This window comes from Pecten maximus, chromosome 3 (genome assembly GCF_902652985.1).
Source record: "Pecten maximus chromosome 3, xPecMax1.1, whole genome shotgun sequence".
NCBI lineage: Eukaryota > Metazoa > Mollusca > Bivalvia > Pectinida > Pectinidae > Pecten > Pecten maximus.
Window position 1 is genome coordinate 31,435,387 of NC_047017.1, and position 13,411 is coordinate 31,448,797.

At 35.7% G+C, this 13,411-nt stretch overlaps 1 protein-coding gene across 1 annotated transcript in view; it reads left to right on the forward strand.

Annotated features, from left to right (window-relative positions):
• Nucleotides 1-1,168: 1,168 nt before the first annotated feature.
• LOC117323903 (sprouty-related, EVH1 domain-containing protein 2-like) overlaps nt 1,169-13,411 on the forward strand; it is a 41,766-nt gene continuing 29,523 nt past the window's right edge. The window contains exon 1 of the mRNA XM_033879423.1: nt 1,169-1,716. Within this exon, the coding sequence (XP_033735314.1) occupies nt 1,694-1,716 (23 nt within the window). The 5' untranslated portion in view covers nt 1,169-1,693. The remainder of the gene's footprint in view (nt 1,717-13,411) is intronic.

Below are 13,411 nucleotides of genomic sequence, written 5' to 3' on the forward strand. Positions count from 1 at the left end.
TTTTCCATCAATGTGACCGGGTGGGTTGTCCTGCTGGGTGTCTTTGGAAATATGCTTCAGTGAGGTAGTACTCAGAAAGTCGGCATCAGTTCCCCGCTATCACAAGGAGACAAACACGAACATACTGCAGCCGCCCCAAAACATTCGCATTCACCACACGCACGCATCTCACTCACAGGCGCGTCCTTAAATGCCCTGAGCTGATAATAGGACATTAAACATTGCAAAATCAAACCTTTATTTTGTCTCTTCACCATAGTCGACTATTTTTTTATTATCATATTTCTTCTCATAAAATTATATTTTCATATTTATACATTTATATTTAAAAGGACGATATAAACATACATAGACTATATTAAATTAAAATAATTAATTAAACTTTTTCATCCTACCTTCGTTTATAAATATAATCAAACTGTTTTTAGTGAATGTTTGCTTTATGATGGCAACTTATCAAAATGTCTTATACTAGAGTCTATTTTGTTTCACATCTAAGTGAAAGAAAGCAAATACGAGAATAAACAATGTTTAACGTTACAATGTTGTACATACACGATACAGTAGTCTGTACTAAACGGGCACCTGTCAAAATCAATTAGACTGTCGTAGCCGGATTTTATTGTAAGTAAAGTAGACCATTATGTGTACTTCCGTATTGCTATCCTGATATTAAATTCATATCAATCACACTCGTGTACTGCATAAAATTGAATGAAATAAAGTATCCACTATTACGGAATGTTATATAGACTCTATATTCTTTCGCGTCAGATCTATACACTATAGTTCATACCATATTGTAGCTACATTCTTTTTTCAATCTACTAGATTATAATGATATGAGTGCAGAAGATCATATCTACCGTTTTGCTGTAGTTAGCTAGAAGTCGATATCGTGGTCACCCTACAGGCGCGCGTCACGGATCACTGCGGACGCAAAGTTCATTCATAAGTAGACCTTTTTAGTGTAAACAAAAGATTGTGAGCCGTACTGTAATAAAACCACTCCAAAAGTGGGCGTGAACTAACAGCAGATGACTCAAATGACGTCACGCCGGTACAACTATAGTTCCTACTGGAGGGTGAAATGACATTTTGATTCAGAACATGATGATTGACAGTCATGCGGGCAGCTTAGTACTCAACCGTACATCCCATTGGCTAGTTTTTGGTCGGGATAATTTACATGGGAAATATCAATGTACCTTGGTTTACCCCGCATGTTTAGAGACAATGAAACTATAATGACATTTTATAATAACATGCTACAGGTATGGACACTAAAACAGCAGTTCTTCGTACCTAGAAATCAGTTGTATTATGACATATATCCCGTGGTATATTTCAGCGCACTTGCAAAGGAATTATTCGATACGAAGTAGTTCGTGCTATAGGTGAACTAGCGTCGCCATATTGGCTTAGATATTCCTACGCCATCTCATAATAATTCGTTATTTTGGAATTTATGGACAACATGGACATGGAAATCAATTATTTGTGTGTCGAAAAGACATTGGAAAGACTGTTTAACCTGAATATGGATTAACGTTCAAAATGCAAGCAGTTTTTGGACTATTTTCAAACGCGTAGTACATTGCTCAAAAATGACTGTCGATATCGTTTCCTGTCTGGGAATCGCAGGATGATTTTTAAGAATAAGAATTCACTATTTAGGATGTAGGGATGAAAAATGTCAGAAACGCCAGCGAAGGAGTAAGTATTTTCAATTCCAAATTATCTGTCAGGATTATTCTCCATGAATGTGAATTTTGGACATGTCGTCTGCCATGTATCGGCTGGATACAGCGAACACGCAACATGGAGGCTTGCTTCGTTCATCATCTAAACATCTATTCATTTCAAATTGAGTGATAGTTTTAGACTACGTTAGTGGTCCATCTAAACACGGGGTATTTTATACGTATTTATTTAGTTGTTTATGGGGCATAATATTGCTTGGACCATGTGTATTCAGATGATGTGTATTGCAAGTTCCTGACAGCTTGCATTGATGTGAAAATGTTCATTCATAAATAGCCATGAATGGCTCGTACAGTGTTGAAGCAGGCCTGTCCAGTTTGATGCTCAAATCTAAAGGTTATAACTGTTGTTCAGGGTCATTCCATTTCAGGTTGGTAGAATAAGGTTTGATGTTGGTGTTTGTTTAGTTATAATCTGTACCGATGTTCATATTTATTGACGACTGTTGAATATATCGAGTGACCTAATTCTGACGCACAAAGTCGAAGTCCTGTCTTTATTATAGTGACCTGCTCATTTGACCAGGAGCTTGGGGTATTTAAATTTATATTCAAGTATGGGCATTACATGTTATGATGACAACTGTGTATCAAATATACATTTTGATTAGCTAGACTTTAACAGTATAATTTACTGGTAACCCAAGCAACTTAAGTTATTATTTTTTGTAATTAATTAAAACATTTTTTTTACAAATCATACTAAAAACTATCAGAGTTTTTTTTTAGATAGATGGATGATATATATGAACCAAGCAGTGACAATGTGTGTTTATGTTGAGATACACGTATGAAATATGATATTGTTTATTTCTTATAGAACACAAATTACTTCCTCCTTTTGTAGATCTATGAAAATACAGATTTATATATATCCACTCCAAAATCAGTCACATGTTACAAATCACATAGTTTTAATGTTCAATAATTTCATGACTTTTTATAGCTCCATGTCTCTGATGTAATATCCCTGTACTAGGTATGAAGTCAATGTGATCAAATATTTTAGTAAAACATACAATGGGTATCATAATTTTAAAACTCTCATATATATATGTGGCATTGTCCCCTAAAGTTAATTTATCATGAGTTGCATTTTTATTTTGATGAAGATGTACTTTGACTTCAACCGGGTATATATATGTACAACCACCTAATGTTATAATCAGATCTAGTATGCTGTTACAGCAGTCAAAATAAACATTTAATCGCAAATAAATCATTGTGAGTACCTGATAATATCTGCTATCAAAATTGGATTGTGAGCAGCAAAATTTATAGCATAGCATTACACTTAAAGCCAGTGTATCGTAAAAATGTTTGAACAATACCTGTCATTTTATCATATACATATTGTCATAAATTATTCTGAAGACTAGCTGGTAATGTGGTATTGATACTACTGATTATATAAACTGTATCATAGATTATGTAATCATTATTTTTTTATCCACAAATTTAAACTATATATATAATAGAGCTGAAACGAATACCAGATTTTGGCATTCGAATATTCGTTTGGTATATTCGAATAGTATTCGAATATTCGGTAGTGTATGGTCGATACTTAAGAAAATGTAATTATTTCTGATATACTAAGCTTGATAGATGACTGAAAAGCTTTAAATAAGTAACAGTGATATAAACAACTGAAGAATGGCCAGAACTACGTCGGAAGCTCACTTTAATAATCGTAAAAGAATCACCAAGTTCGCCTATTGACAACAACGTAAACATGGCTGGCCTACCTGATTGACGAGCTTGTGTCTGTCATATTGTCAATGTCAAGAGAAGGAATATTTGCATTATAAGACCAATAAATAATAAAAAAAATCAACGTTCACTACATTGGGTCCGTATGTAAAATAACATGAAATAAAATGACCGCGAACTGTCCACATGGTAAATTGTCCTCTGTCGGTTGAGCGCTTGTAACCGGGAATGTTGCTATTGTTTCAAAGCGTTGACACTGACGTAATGCATATGGCGCACCACATGGTTGACAGTACTGTACACAGTACGGATATGAAAGATAGCAGCACTGTACCTTATTTACGATGTCATGTCAGAAAAATGTTTATATCTTTTCATTCACGCGTTTTGGAACCTATTCATGTCAAAATAGTTGTATATACATGTATTTTTATGTTAAACTGAAAGCTGGATTGGAATGGAAATCTGACGTTTGAACACGTTTTCAATGAGTTTGGCCCGGAGATGATTGAAATTTGCTATGTTGGATGTATAGTACCTTTGTACGTTAAAACCCCTAAGGAAAGCTTACATTCTGCTTAAGAATTATTGGAATTTAGCTGGAAATGCTCCCAAACTCAAATGGAACGTTTGTACATATTTCAGATCAAAGGAGTAAGGGAAGTAAATATCGTACCGAATATTCGAATACGATTCCACTATTCGAATATTCGGGGAATTGGTATTCATTCGCGAACATTCGTTTCAGCTCTAATATATAATAGCAATAATTTGAAGTTTTTATATGCCACAATCACAGGAATAATTGATCAGCAATAGAACATCTTTGTGACAGTTATTTATTGGTAATAATATGCTTTTTGGATAAATTTTACATTGAATCATTACTGATTTGGAAAGCACTTGTATATAAAAGAACTTAATTGAAATAATCCTGCACATACCATACATTATCTGCTTTATGTAAAAATAGTTTTATTTCTAATTAATATATGATGCCTCATATTTTATCAAACCTAAATCAGATATACAAATGTGAATGTCTCCTTTTTTACCAAAACTTTCACATGCACACTACATAGATGAAATTGGACCTGGCCTTATACCATATTTAAGCTACGATCTCACCATAAGCATATTCAGATCTGTTAACCTGGTTCGTTTCTGATCTGTGATTATGACTTTAATCAAAATACATTCAACTAGTATATTTAGATTTCTGTTGTACCAACAGTGCAATGTTTCATTGCAAAAGATTTTTGAAGATGCTTAGTCTGAGACGAACATATTAGGCATTTAATATGCTAACATGTCAGTGTAAACGAACATTCTTACATGTACTACATACACTAATACATTGACCTTGTTTGCCCATGAACACTGGCATTACACAGAGACGGTCTTTAACATGTGCAAGTTTTGTGTTAATCCAGTTTTCATTTTATTAAGCCATAAGATGTCCAGACTCGTGACCCATCTTTTAGAGTAAGGACGAGCGGTCGAGGGTAAGGACGAGCGGTATATTGCGGCTAGTATTTACCAGGGTTACATACTCCCCCTCCAGGAAAGAACTCGTCCCTACATGGGCGCAAATGTAACAGAGCGCAGGATTAATTAAATTTAAATCACTGCCTCTGCTAGGGATCGAACCTGGGACCTCTGGCTTACTAGTCTTACGCTCAACCGATCGAGCTAAAGAGAAGATCTCTCTAGCCGAGAGGTATATTGCGGCTAGTATTTACCAGGGTTACATATATTTAAATTTCCCTTTCACTAGTGATGGAGCGATTATCACCGACGATCGATTAAAAGTCGTTCAGAAGACAGCGATGCTATTAATCATTTACAAAAAAAATAATCGAAAATCGTCGAAATCACTGATTTCCATCATTTTGTATCCCAGATTCATTATCGGCATTTTTTGCATTAATTGTGATCTAGTTCAACTAGATGCTTGATACTTCGTGGCGAAGCAGGCACAGTCAACAAGTGTCTGAATGAGACAACATTAATCGGAACACCTCAGATGCGCGAGGAGTTCCGATCTAATATCACGTGTTTGCCAAAATGGCAGACGACAGTAAGAAACTCCCGGAGCGAGACACTCATATCGGACAATTTAACCTTATACGGGAAAACAAAATCTATAAAGTGTGGGATTTCTTTGTTCGTGATGAAATCAAAGTCGATGGACCATCTGTAGAAAAAAACGTTTGACATGTCGGTGGCTGTTTGCAGAGTAAGCCTTGTCTACTCGAACAAGGGTTGGTTAAGTTTTTGCCTTTCATGTATAGCTATTCAGGATCAGCATTTATATTTAGTATTTCAAAATAAAAATAAAATAGAAGTGTTTTCCTGGCATTTGTGACCAAAGTTCACATACATATGGGCAGGCGATTTGTTTGACTAAATGCTTTGACAAGTAAGATTATTCCCAGGAATTCAAATTATTCATACCAGGTACAAATCAGAAAACATTACACTTAGTAGTTACAGATGATATTTGATTACTTTTGATACATAAAATTGGTATGGTATTTCATAGCATTTCAGTAAAACAGTACTGTGATATATACACTCATTTGTTCTATCTTCTTAAAGATATTATACAAATAACAAAAGTAAGTATAAAAAGTAAAAGTCTGATTATATTTATAATCAATTAATATACGATTATGATCCTCCGATTATTTCCGATCATCGATTATCAATATGAATCCGATTGCCCATCACTACCTTTCACTAGATTTGCCATAAACATCCACTTTGAGTTGGGATCATTATAGCTATAGCTATAGGCTGCCATTTTGTTTAAATGCACAAGATGAATCTCTGCTCACACAGTAGATAGCATTTTGCAAATTGATTAATCACTAATTGCGAAAATATGATTAAGCATTTTTGAAATTTGTGGATCATTTGGGAACTGTTTTTAACCCAAGAAACAATCTAGACTGCAAATATATTTCCCTGTCTTTGATTCCTTCCCTTGCATATATATATACAATATTACAATGTCATTGTAAATTGATTCTCTTGTGATCAAATTTTGTGATTAGGCATATTGCATGTATGTGAGAAGTACGCAAGCGGAAGTACATAAATCAATCCGACTCATGTGAACGTTTGTTTGATGGGGAATGCTCCATAAAGCGTCTTGATAACTTAGTCACAAACAAGGCAGCTGTAACAACTTGCGACAGACGAATATGCAGTTTTATTGTGGCGAGCTTACATTGGTCTGAAAAAAATTATCATTGTTTGTTCAATGCTATTTCAATTGGCATTAATGGTATTACAATAGTATTAAGTATTTAACAAGTGTGTACCAATGCTGGGAATAGGTTAAACAACAAACATCCTCTGCCAAATCCAATGACTTGCCCCAAATATGAGCACAGCAACGTTAACGGTAATTTCATTTTTTGCCAAATTAAAAAAAAAAAAAAAAAACAAATAACATGAAAAAATATGTTTTGAAAGTCATGTTAATAAAACTCCATTAAAAGTATGATATAAGTATTATCCCAAATGTGTACTTTTTTCAATTGTGAAAATAAGTCACTATAGCTAGTAACAGAGAACAGTACTTACGTATATATACGTGGTGTACCTACTCTGAGGTAACAAAATAGAAAATATCTTTTCTGGTGTTTTGTAATCTATCTTTGATAATGAACACCTGTAATGCCTGCCTGTAGTAATAGAAATACTTTAGTTAACAGATTGTATTTTATTAGTATATACGAAAAAGCAATGTAATATGTGCTAGATACTGTACACCTATAATTAATAACTTCTAATCGATAAAGATGTCTTGCTCAACCCATTTCTTATTTGCTTATGAAAAAAAGGTATTTTAGCAACTTTGCTAAAGGATTTTTTTTGGTCTTCAGCGAGCAGAGCAAATGTAGTTATGTAATATTATAACTGAAACGGACCAGATTGCTTGACCAGCTAAAAAGGTGTTACCTTTTTTAAAAGAACTAATTATTTAAATTTACTATCGACCATCGCTACACTAGCCTTAAACAGGAGATCTAGAGGATATAGGGATTTGTAAGGGAGGAGACTTATAACACAAGAGCAGAGGAGCTTATTGCTGAATATCAACGTAATGTTTATCAGCTTGTTGACCACATTAAATTGCATGTTAAGTTTCTATTTATATCAAAATGAATGCTCAGTTGTAAGTACTGGTATTTTATCCATTCCGCTTTGATTGGACAGGTGCATATAACCAAAATGTGACATCTAAAACTCAATGGATTATTGGGTCTTACATAATAAGCAACCAGCCAGTGCCTTTCTCGATTTTAGGGAGCATATAGCTGGAGCTGTCAACGTTTCTTTCACAGTCCCATCATACTGATTTGCAACTTGGTGATGCATTTTGCCATAGGTCCTGCATTAAGACAGCTATTTTCGGCAGTCTGTTACTTGTCAAGTCCCGCAACTCGCGGGAATCCGTACTAAAGTCTAGCAGGACAGAAAAAGGAACACAGCGCACTGTTTGATTTACCTGTATGAAACTGTTACATATGAAAACAACTAAAAGAACCATAATTATGCCGCAATGGCTATAGACAATGGATGCACACATTTTGTGTTGGACTCACTGATATGGTCTGGGATTGACTCGCCTTTCAAAAGTGAGTCATGGACTGGCTGGTCAAAAATTAAACCTACAAAAAATACTGAGATACCAGGGCAGAAAGAAAAAATTCAGCATCACTGGTCCTTCGGTCAAGTTAGGATTCAAAAATACTTGCCCAAAGGTGAAACATAGTGGTCCAATTAAACTGAATTAGTAGTATCTTATATTGCTGTAGGGGAAAGGTAAAAAAAAAAAGTGAATTTTTGTACTTTTCAATTGGGCAAGTAGTCACCAATATTTACTTGCCCACAGACCAAATCTACTGGTCCCGGGCCATCAGACCTGTTTTTTTTTTCTCACCCTGGATACATACCTATTTCACAGGGGATACACTGATTTCAAATTTATGCAGCCTCAGGATGGAACATTTTCAATTGCATAAAGTTGGAGCTTTCCATTGACTGTCTGGGAGTCAAATCTCCTGTATATAAGTGGCTATTTGAGTCTGAAAATGAAATTCTGGTGAGTCTTGCTTACCTGTCGTGGTTCGCCATGCTTTCTGTCCAGTCATGTTTGACTGTGAATTGCTGTTATTTGCTGAGCTTGACTAGTAATGAGGCTGCAATTGGGATGTGTCTGTGGTCAAATGCTTTCAAGAAATGATTCGTCCCGGCCGAGCTTGTACAGGATGCAAAATTTTGCATCCAGAAAATTGTTGATCCTTTAGTGTTAACAATAAGATTTCAGTGAAAATATCATCTTTTCTTACCTCTTTGATGTTTACTTGGGCACTTATATATATATACATGTACTGCAATAGCAGCATTGTAACAAAAGATATTACCATTATTATTTATAAGATTCATTCAGCAACAAGGTCCATTTAATAACTAAATACCAAAAAGTAGAAATTAGGTGTGTAAAAATCCATTAGCCCAACATCCAGGGCAGCTAGTTTTTTAGTTTTGGCAAGTGAAAAATGTACACTTTTTGGGGTTAGGTAAGATATTGCTTTCCCCAACATGATTTTCATGTTAGATTTCCTGAATTCTTTGTGATTAGGAATTTACCAGTATATGTCAAAATATATTTAATCAAATTTGGTAAAAATTTGAAATATCTTTGTTATAAATAAAGTTTTTGAGGTGGGAAAAGTAGGTTGTGGCTGGCACTCAAGGCCTTCTCTTCACAGATTTTTATGGAGGCATTTACGCCTGCCATATTACAATCACCTAAGGGATGGGATGTCACAACTCTCACTTTTATTTCCTTCCACAGTTCATTTTGCACTTTACTTTGATTCACTTATGACAAAGTTGATCTATAAAAATGCATTTATGCAAAATATCAAGGCTAAAAATAATATGGATATTGTACAAAAACATGTAATTTGCTTCTAATTTTTGCCCAGCGAATGTTCGGAATTTCCGATATAGTGGTAACATATCCCTTACTAAGTGAAGATCATACATATATATAGTGGATATACATTAAGAAATAGTAATTTATTTAAATATCCTGATAGTGTTGATTGTGAACATTTTCTTTTGAACTATTTTCACTAACAACAAGGATATTGATTATCTCTGAAGAATGTACTTAGAATCGTAATACTGGTAGATAGAGGGAGCTAATCATGATACTGGTAGATAGAGGGAGCTAATCGTAATACTGGTAGATAGAGGGAGCTAATCATGATACTGGTAGATAGAGGGAGCTAATCATGATACTGGTAGATAGAGGGGGCTAATCAGGATACTGGTAGATAGAGGGAGCTAATCATGATACTGGTAGATAGAGGGAGCTAATCGTAATACTGGTAGATAGAGGGAGCTAATCGTAATACTGGTAGATAGAGGGAGCTAATCATGATACTGGTAGATAGAGGGGGCTAATCATGATACTGGTAGATAGAGGGAGCTAATCGTAATACTGGTAGATAGAGGGAGCTAATCAGGATACTGGTAGATAGAGGGGGCTAATCAGGATACTGGTAGATAGAGGGAGCTAATCGTAATACTGGTAGATAAAGGGAGCTAATCATGATACTGGTAGATAGAGGGACTAATCATGATACTGGTAGATAGAGGGGGCTAATCGTAATACTGGTAGATAGAGGGAGCTAATCGTAATACTGGTAGATAGAGGGGGCTAATCGTAATACTGGTAGATAGAGGGAGCTAATCGTAATACTGGTAGATAGAGGGAGCTAATCATGATACTGGTAGATAGAGGGAGCTAATCGTAATACTGGTAGATAGAGGGAGCTAATCAGGATACTGGTAGATAGAGGGGGCTAATCAGGATACTGGTAGATAGAGGGAGCTAATCGTAATACTGGTAGATAGAGGGGGCTAATCATGATACTGGTAGATAGAGGGGGCTAATCATGATACTGGTAGATAGAGGGAGCTAATCGTAATACTGGTAGATAGAGGGAGCTAATCATGATACTGGTAGATAGAGGGAGCTAATCATGATACTGGTAGATAGAGGGAGCTAATCATGATACTGGTAGATAGAGGGAGCTCATCGTAATACTGGTAGATAGAGGGGGCTAATCATGATAGTGATAGATAGAGGGAGCTAATCATGATACTGGTAGATAGAGGGAGCTAATCGTAATACTGGTAGATAGAGGGGGCTAATCGTAATACTGGTAGATAGAGGGAGCTAATCGTAATACTGGTAGATAGAGGGAGCTAATCATGATACTGGTAGATAGAGGGAGCTAATCATGATAGTGATAGATAGAGGGAGCTAATCATGATACTGGTAGATAGAGGGAGCTAATCGTAATACTGGTAGATAGAGGGGGCTAATCGTAATACTGGTAGATAGAGGGAGCTAATCGTAATACTGGTAGATAGAGGGAGCTAATCATGATACTGGTAGATAGAGGGAGCTAATCATGATACTGGTAGATAGAGGGAGCTCATCGTAATACTGGTAGATAGAGGGAGCTAATCAGGATAATGGTAGATAGAGGGAGCTAATCATGATACTGGTAGATAGAGGGAGCTAATCATGATACTGGTAGATAGAGGGAGCTAATCATGATACTGGTAGATAGAGGGAGCTAATCATGATACTGGTAGATAGAGGGAGCTAATTGTAATACTGGTAGATAGAGGGAGCTTATCATGATACTGGTAGATAGAAGGGGCTAATCATGATACTGGTAGATAGAGGGAGCTGATCGTAATACTGGTAGATAGAGGGAGCTAATCATGATAGTGATAGATAGAGGGAGCTAATCGTAATACTGGTAGATAAAGGGAGCTAATCATGATACTGGTAGATAGAGGGAGCTAATCATGCTACTGGTAGATAAAGGGAGCTAATCATGATACTGGTAGATGGAGGGAGCTAATCAGGATACTGGTAGATAGAGGGAGCTAATCGTAATACTGGTAGATAGAGGGAGCTAATCACGATACTGGTAGATAGAGGGAGCTAATCGTAATACTGGTAGATAGAGGGAGCTAATCATGATACTGGTAGATAGAGGGAGCTAATCATGATACTGGTAGATAGAGGGAGCTAATCATGATACTGGTAGATAGAGGGAGCTAATCATGATACTGGTAGATACTTGGAGCTAATCATGATACTGGTAGATACTTGGAGCTAATCGTGATATTGATAGAGAGAGAAAACTAATAAGAGGGAGTTGATCAAGGGAACCTTTATATGGGGAACCAGTATAATAAAGTGATTCTTGGAATTGATATGATAAAATGGAGCTGATAAAGTGAAGGGGAGCTGCAATATTATGCTAGCATCAAATTTTATGTTTAGTGACTGTGTATTGCAGTCCACATGACTTTGCATCATTTCAGCAACATGTCTTGCTGTATTCAATGTATTGGTATATATATCCCTGCATACTGTTACTTCTCACCTGAAGATACAACATGTACATCTAGCTTGCCGTGCTCAGGTGCATTGCAGAAGGTGCATCATGTTATTAAATTTTATCTTCTCACCAATGTTCTTATCACAGACAAATTTACATTTAAGGTTGACTTTTGGTGAAAGCTGGAGAGGGAAAAATATCAGTTAGCTTAAAAAATAAAACATTGGATAGATTTTACAGTTGGCTCAAGCTGTGGAGGAGATACATATAATTATATTTATAAGCAATACAGTCATCTGTACTATTACAGGTGTATACATTAATCAGAGGTGTTCAGGAGGTTTGAAAATCTTTGGAGGATGTTTAATTATGTATATATGCAATATTCAACAACTTGAAACCTTTACATGTCTTTTTTTGTGTCTTTGTTGTTAAATTGTAGTGGATTTTTGTTTTTTGAGAAATTTTCACATACTGCTTTAATTTTGTTTTGAATATTGATACAAATTGAAAGTTTTGAGATTTTATATTTATCAGTTCATATGTATACATGCATTGCATCATTTTCAAAACTTTAATCACTTGACATATATTCTATAACTAAAATATGCATGTTTTGTTACTTAGGCTTCTGGAACAGGAATTTGAAGTGACTACCTTGCAAGTTGCATGTTCATGTTAAGCTCTGAATACTTCTTGATGGTGACTTCATGCCTATGAATCTCAAGTTATGATCAGTTTTGATTGGAGTCATGATTTGTACAGTGTAGGGCATGCAGTGTACTGTTTATTAGTAAACAGGGCCATTGTTTTGATGATTTGGGAGTGGAGTAATCCTGAAGAAATCCCAGTTAGACATGCACACACACAGTGTGTATATACATTGCCAGATGTGAGCTAGCTATAGGCATGGACTCTGCTGGAAATTGATCACATTTTTACCTACACAAGTTTGTTTGCATTTTTAGGTCATCTGACCCAAGGGTCAGGATGACCTATAGCCATCATGCTCCATCTGTCATCATCCATTGTCATGCACTGTCCGCCATCCACCATTAACTTTTTACTTTCAAAACGCTAAAGCAGATTACTTCCAAATTTGGTGTGAAACGTAGGGCAAGGGCAATCATATTTAATATAAATGAGGCAGATCTAATTTCTCGGGATGAATGGACAGGGTCCAAAACAGTGAATTTTGCTGTATAAGTGAGGCATCACCGACCTGGCTTTATATTTCAAAACTTAAAAAAGTTATTAGACAAGCAGTATAATTAGATCATTTTAATGACTTAATGTGTCAATGCTTTTACCTATTGTTCAAAGTTCTTGTTTACTATATTTTATATTCAAAGCAAAATTGCAAATTGTTGAAAGTCATATTACCGTTCAGGCCCTTTGGCCTCTTGTTTACCTACACAAGTATGTTGGCATCTCATGATGAAGCACCATTGACTCATTGTCAATGATGTAAGGAGTTTA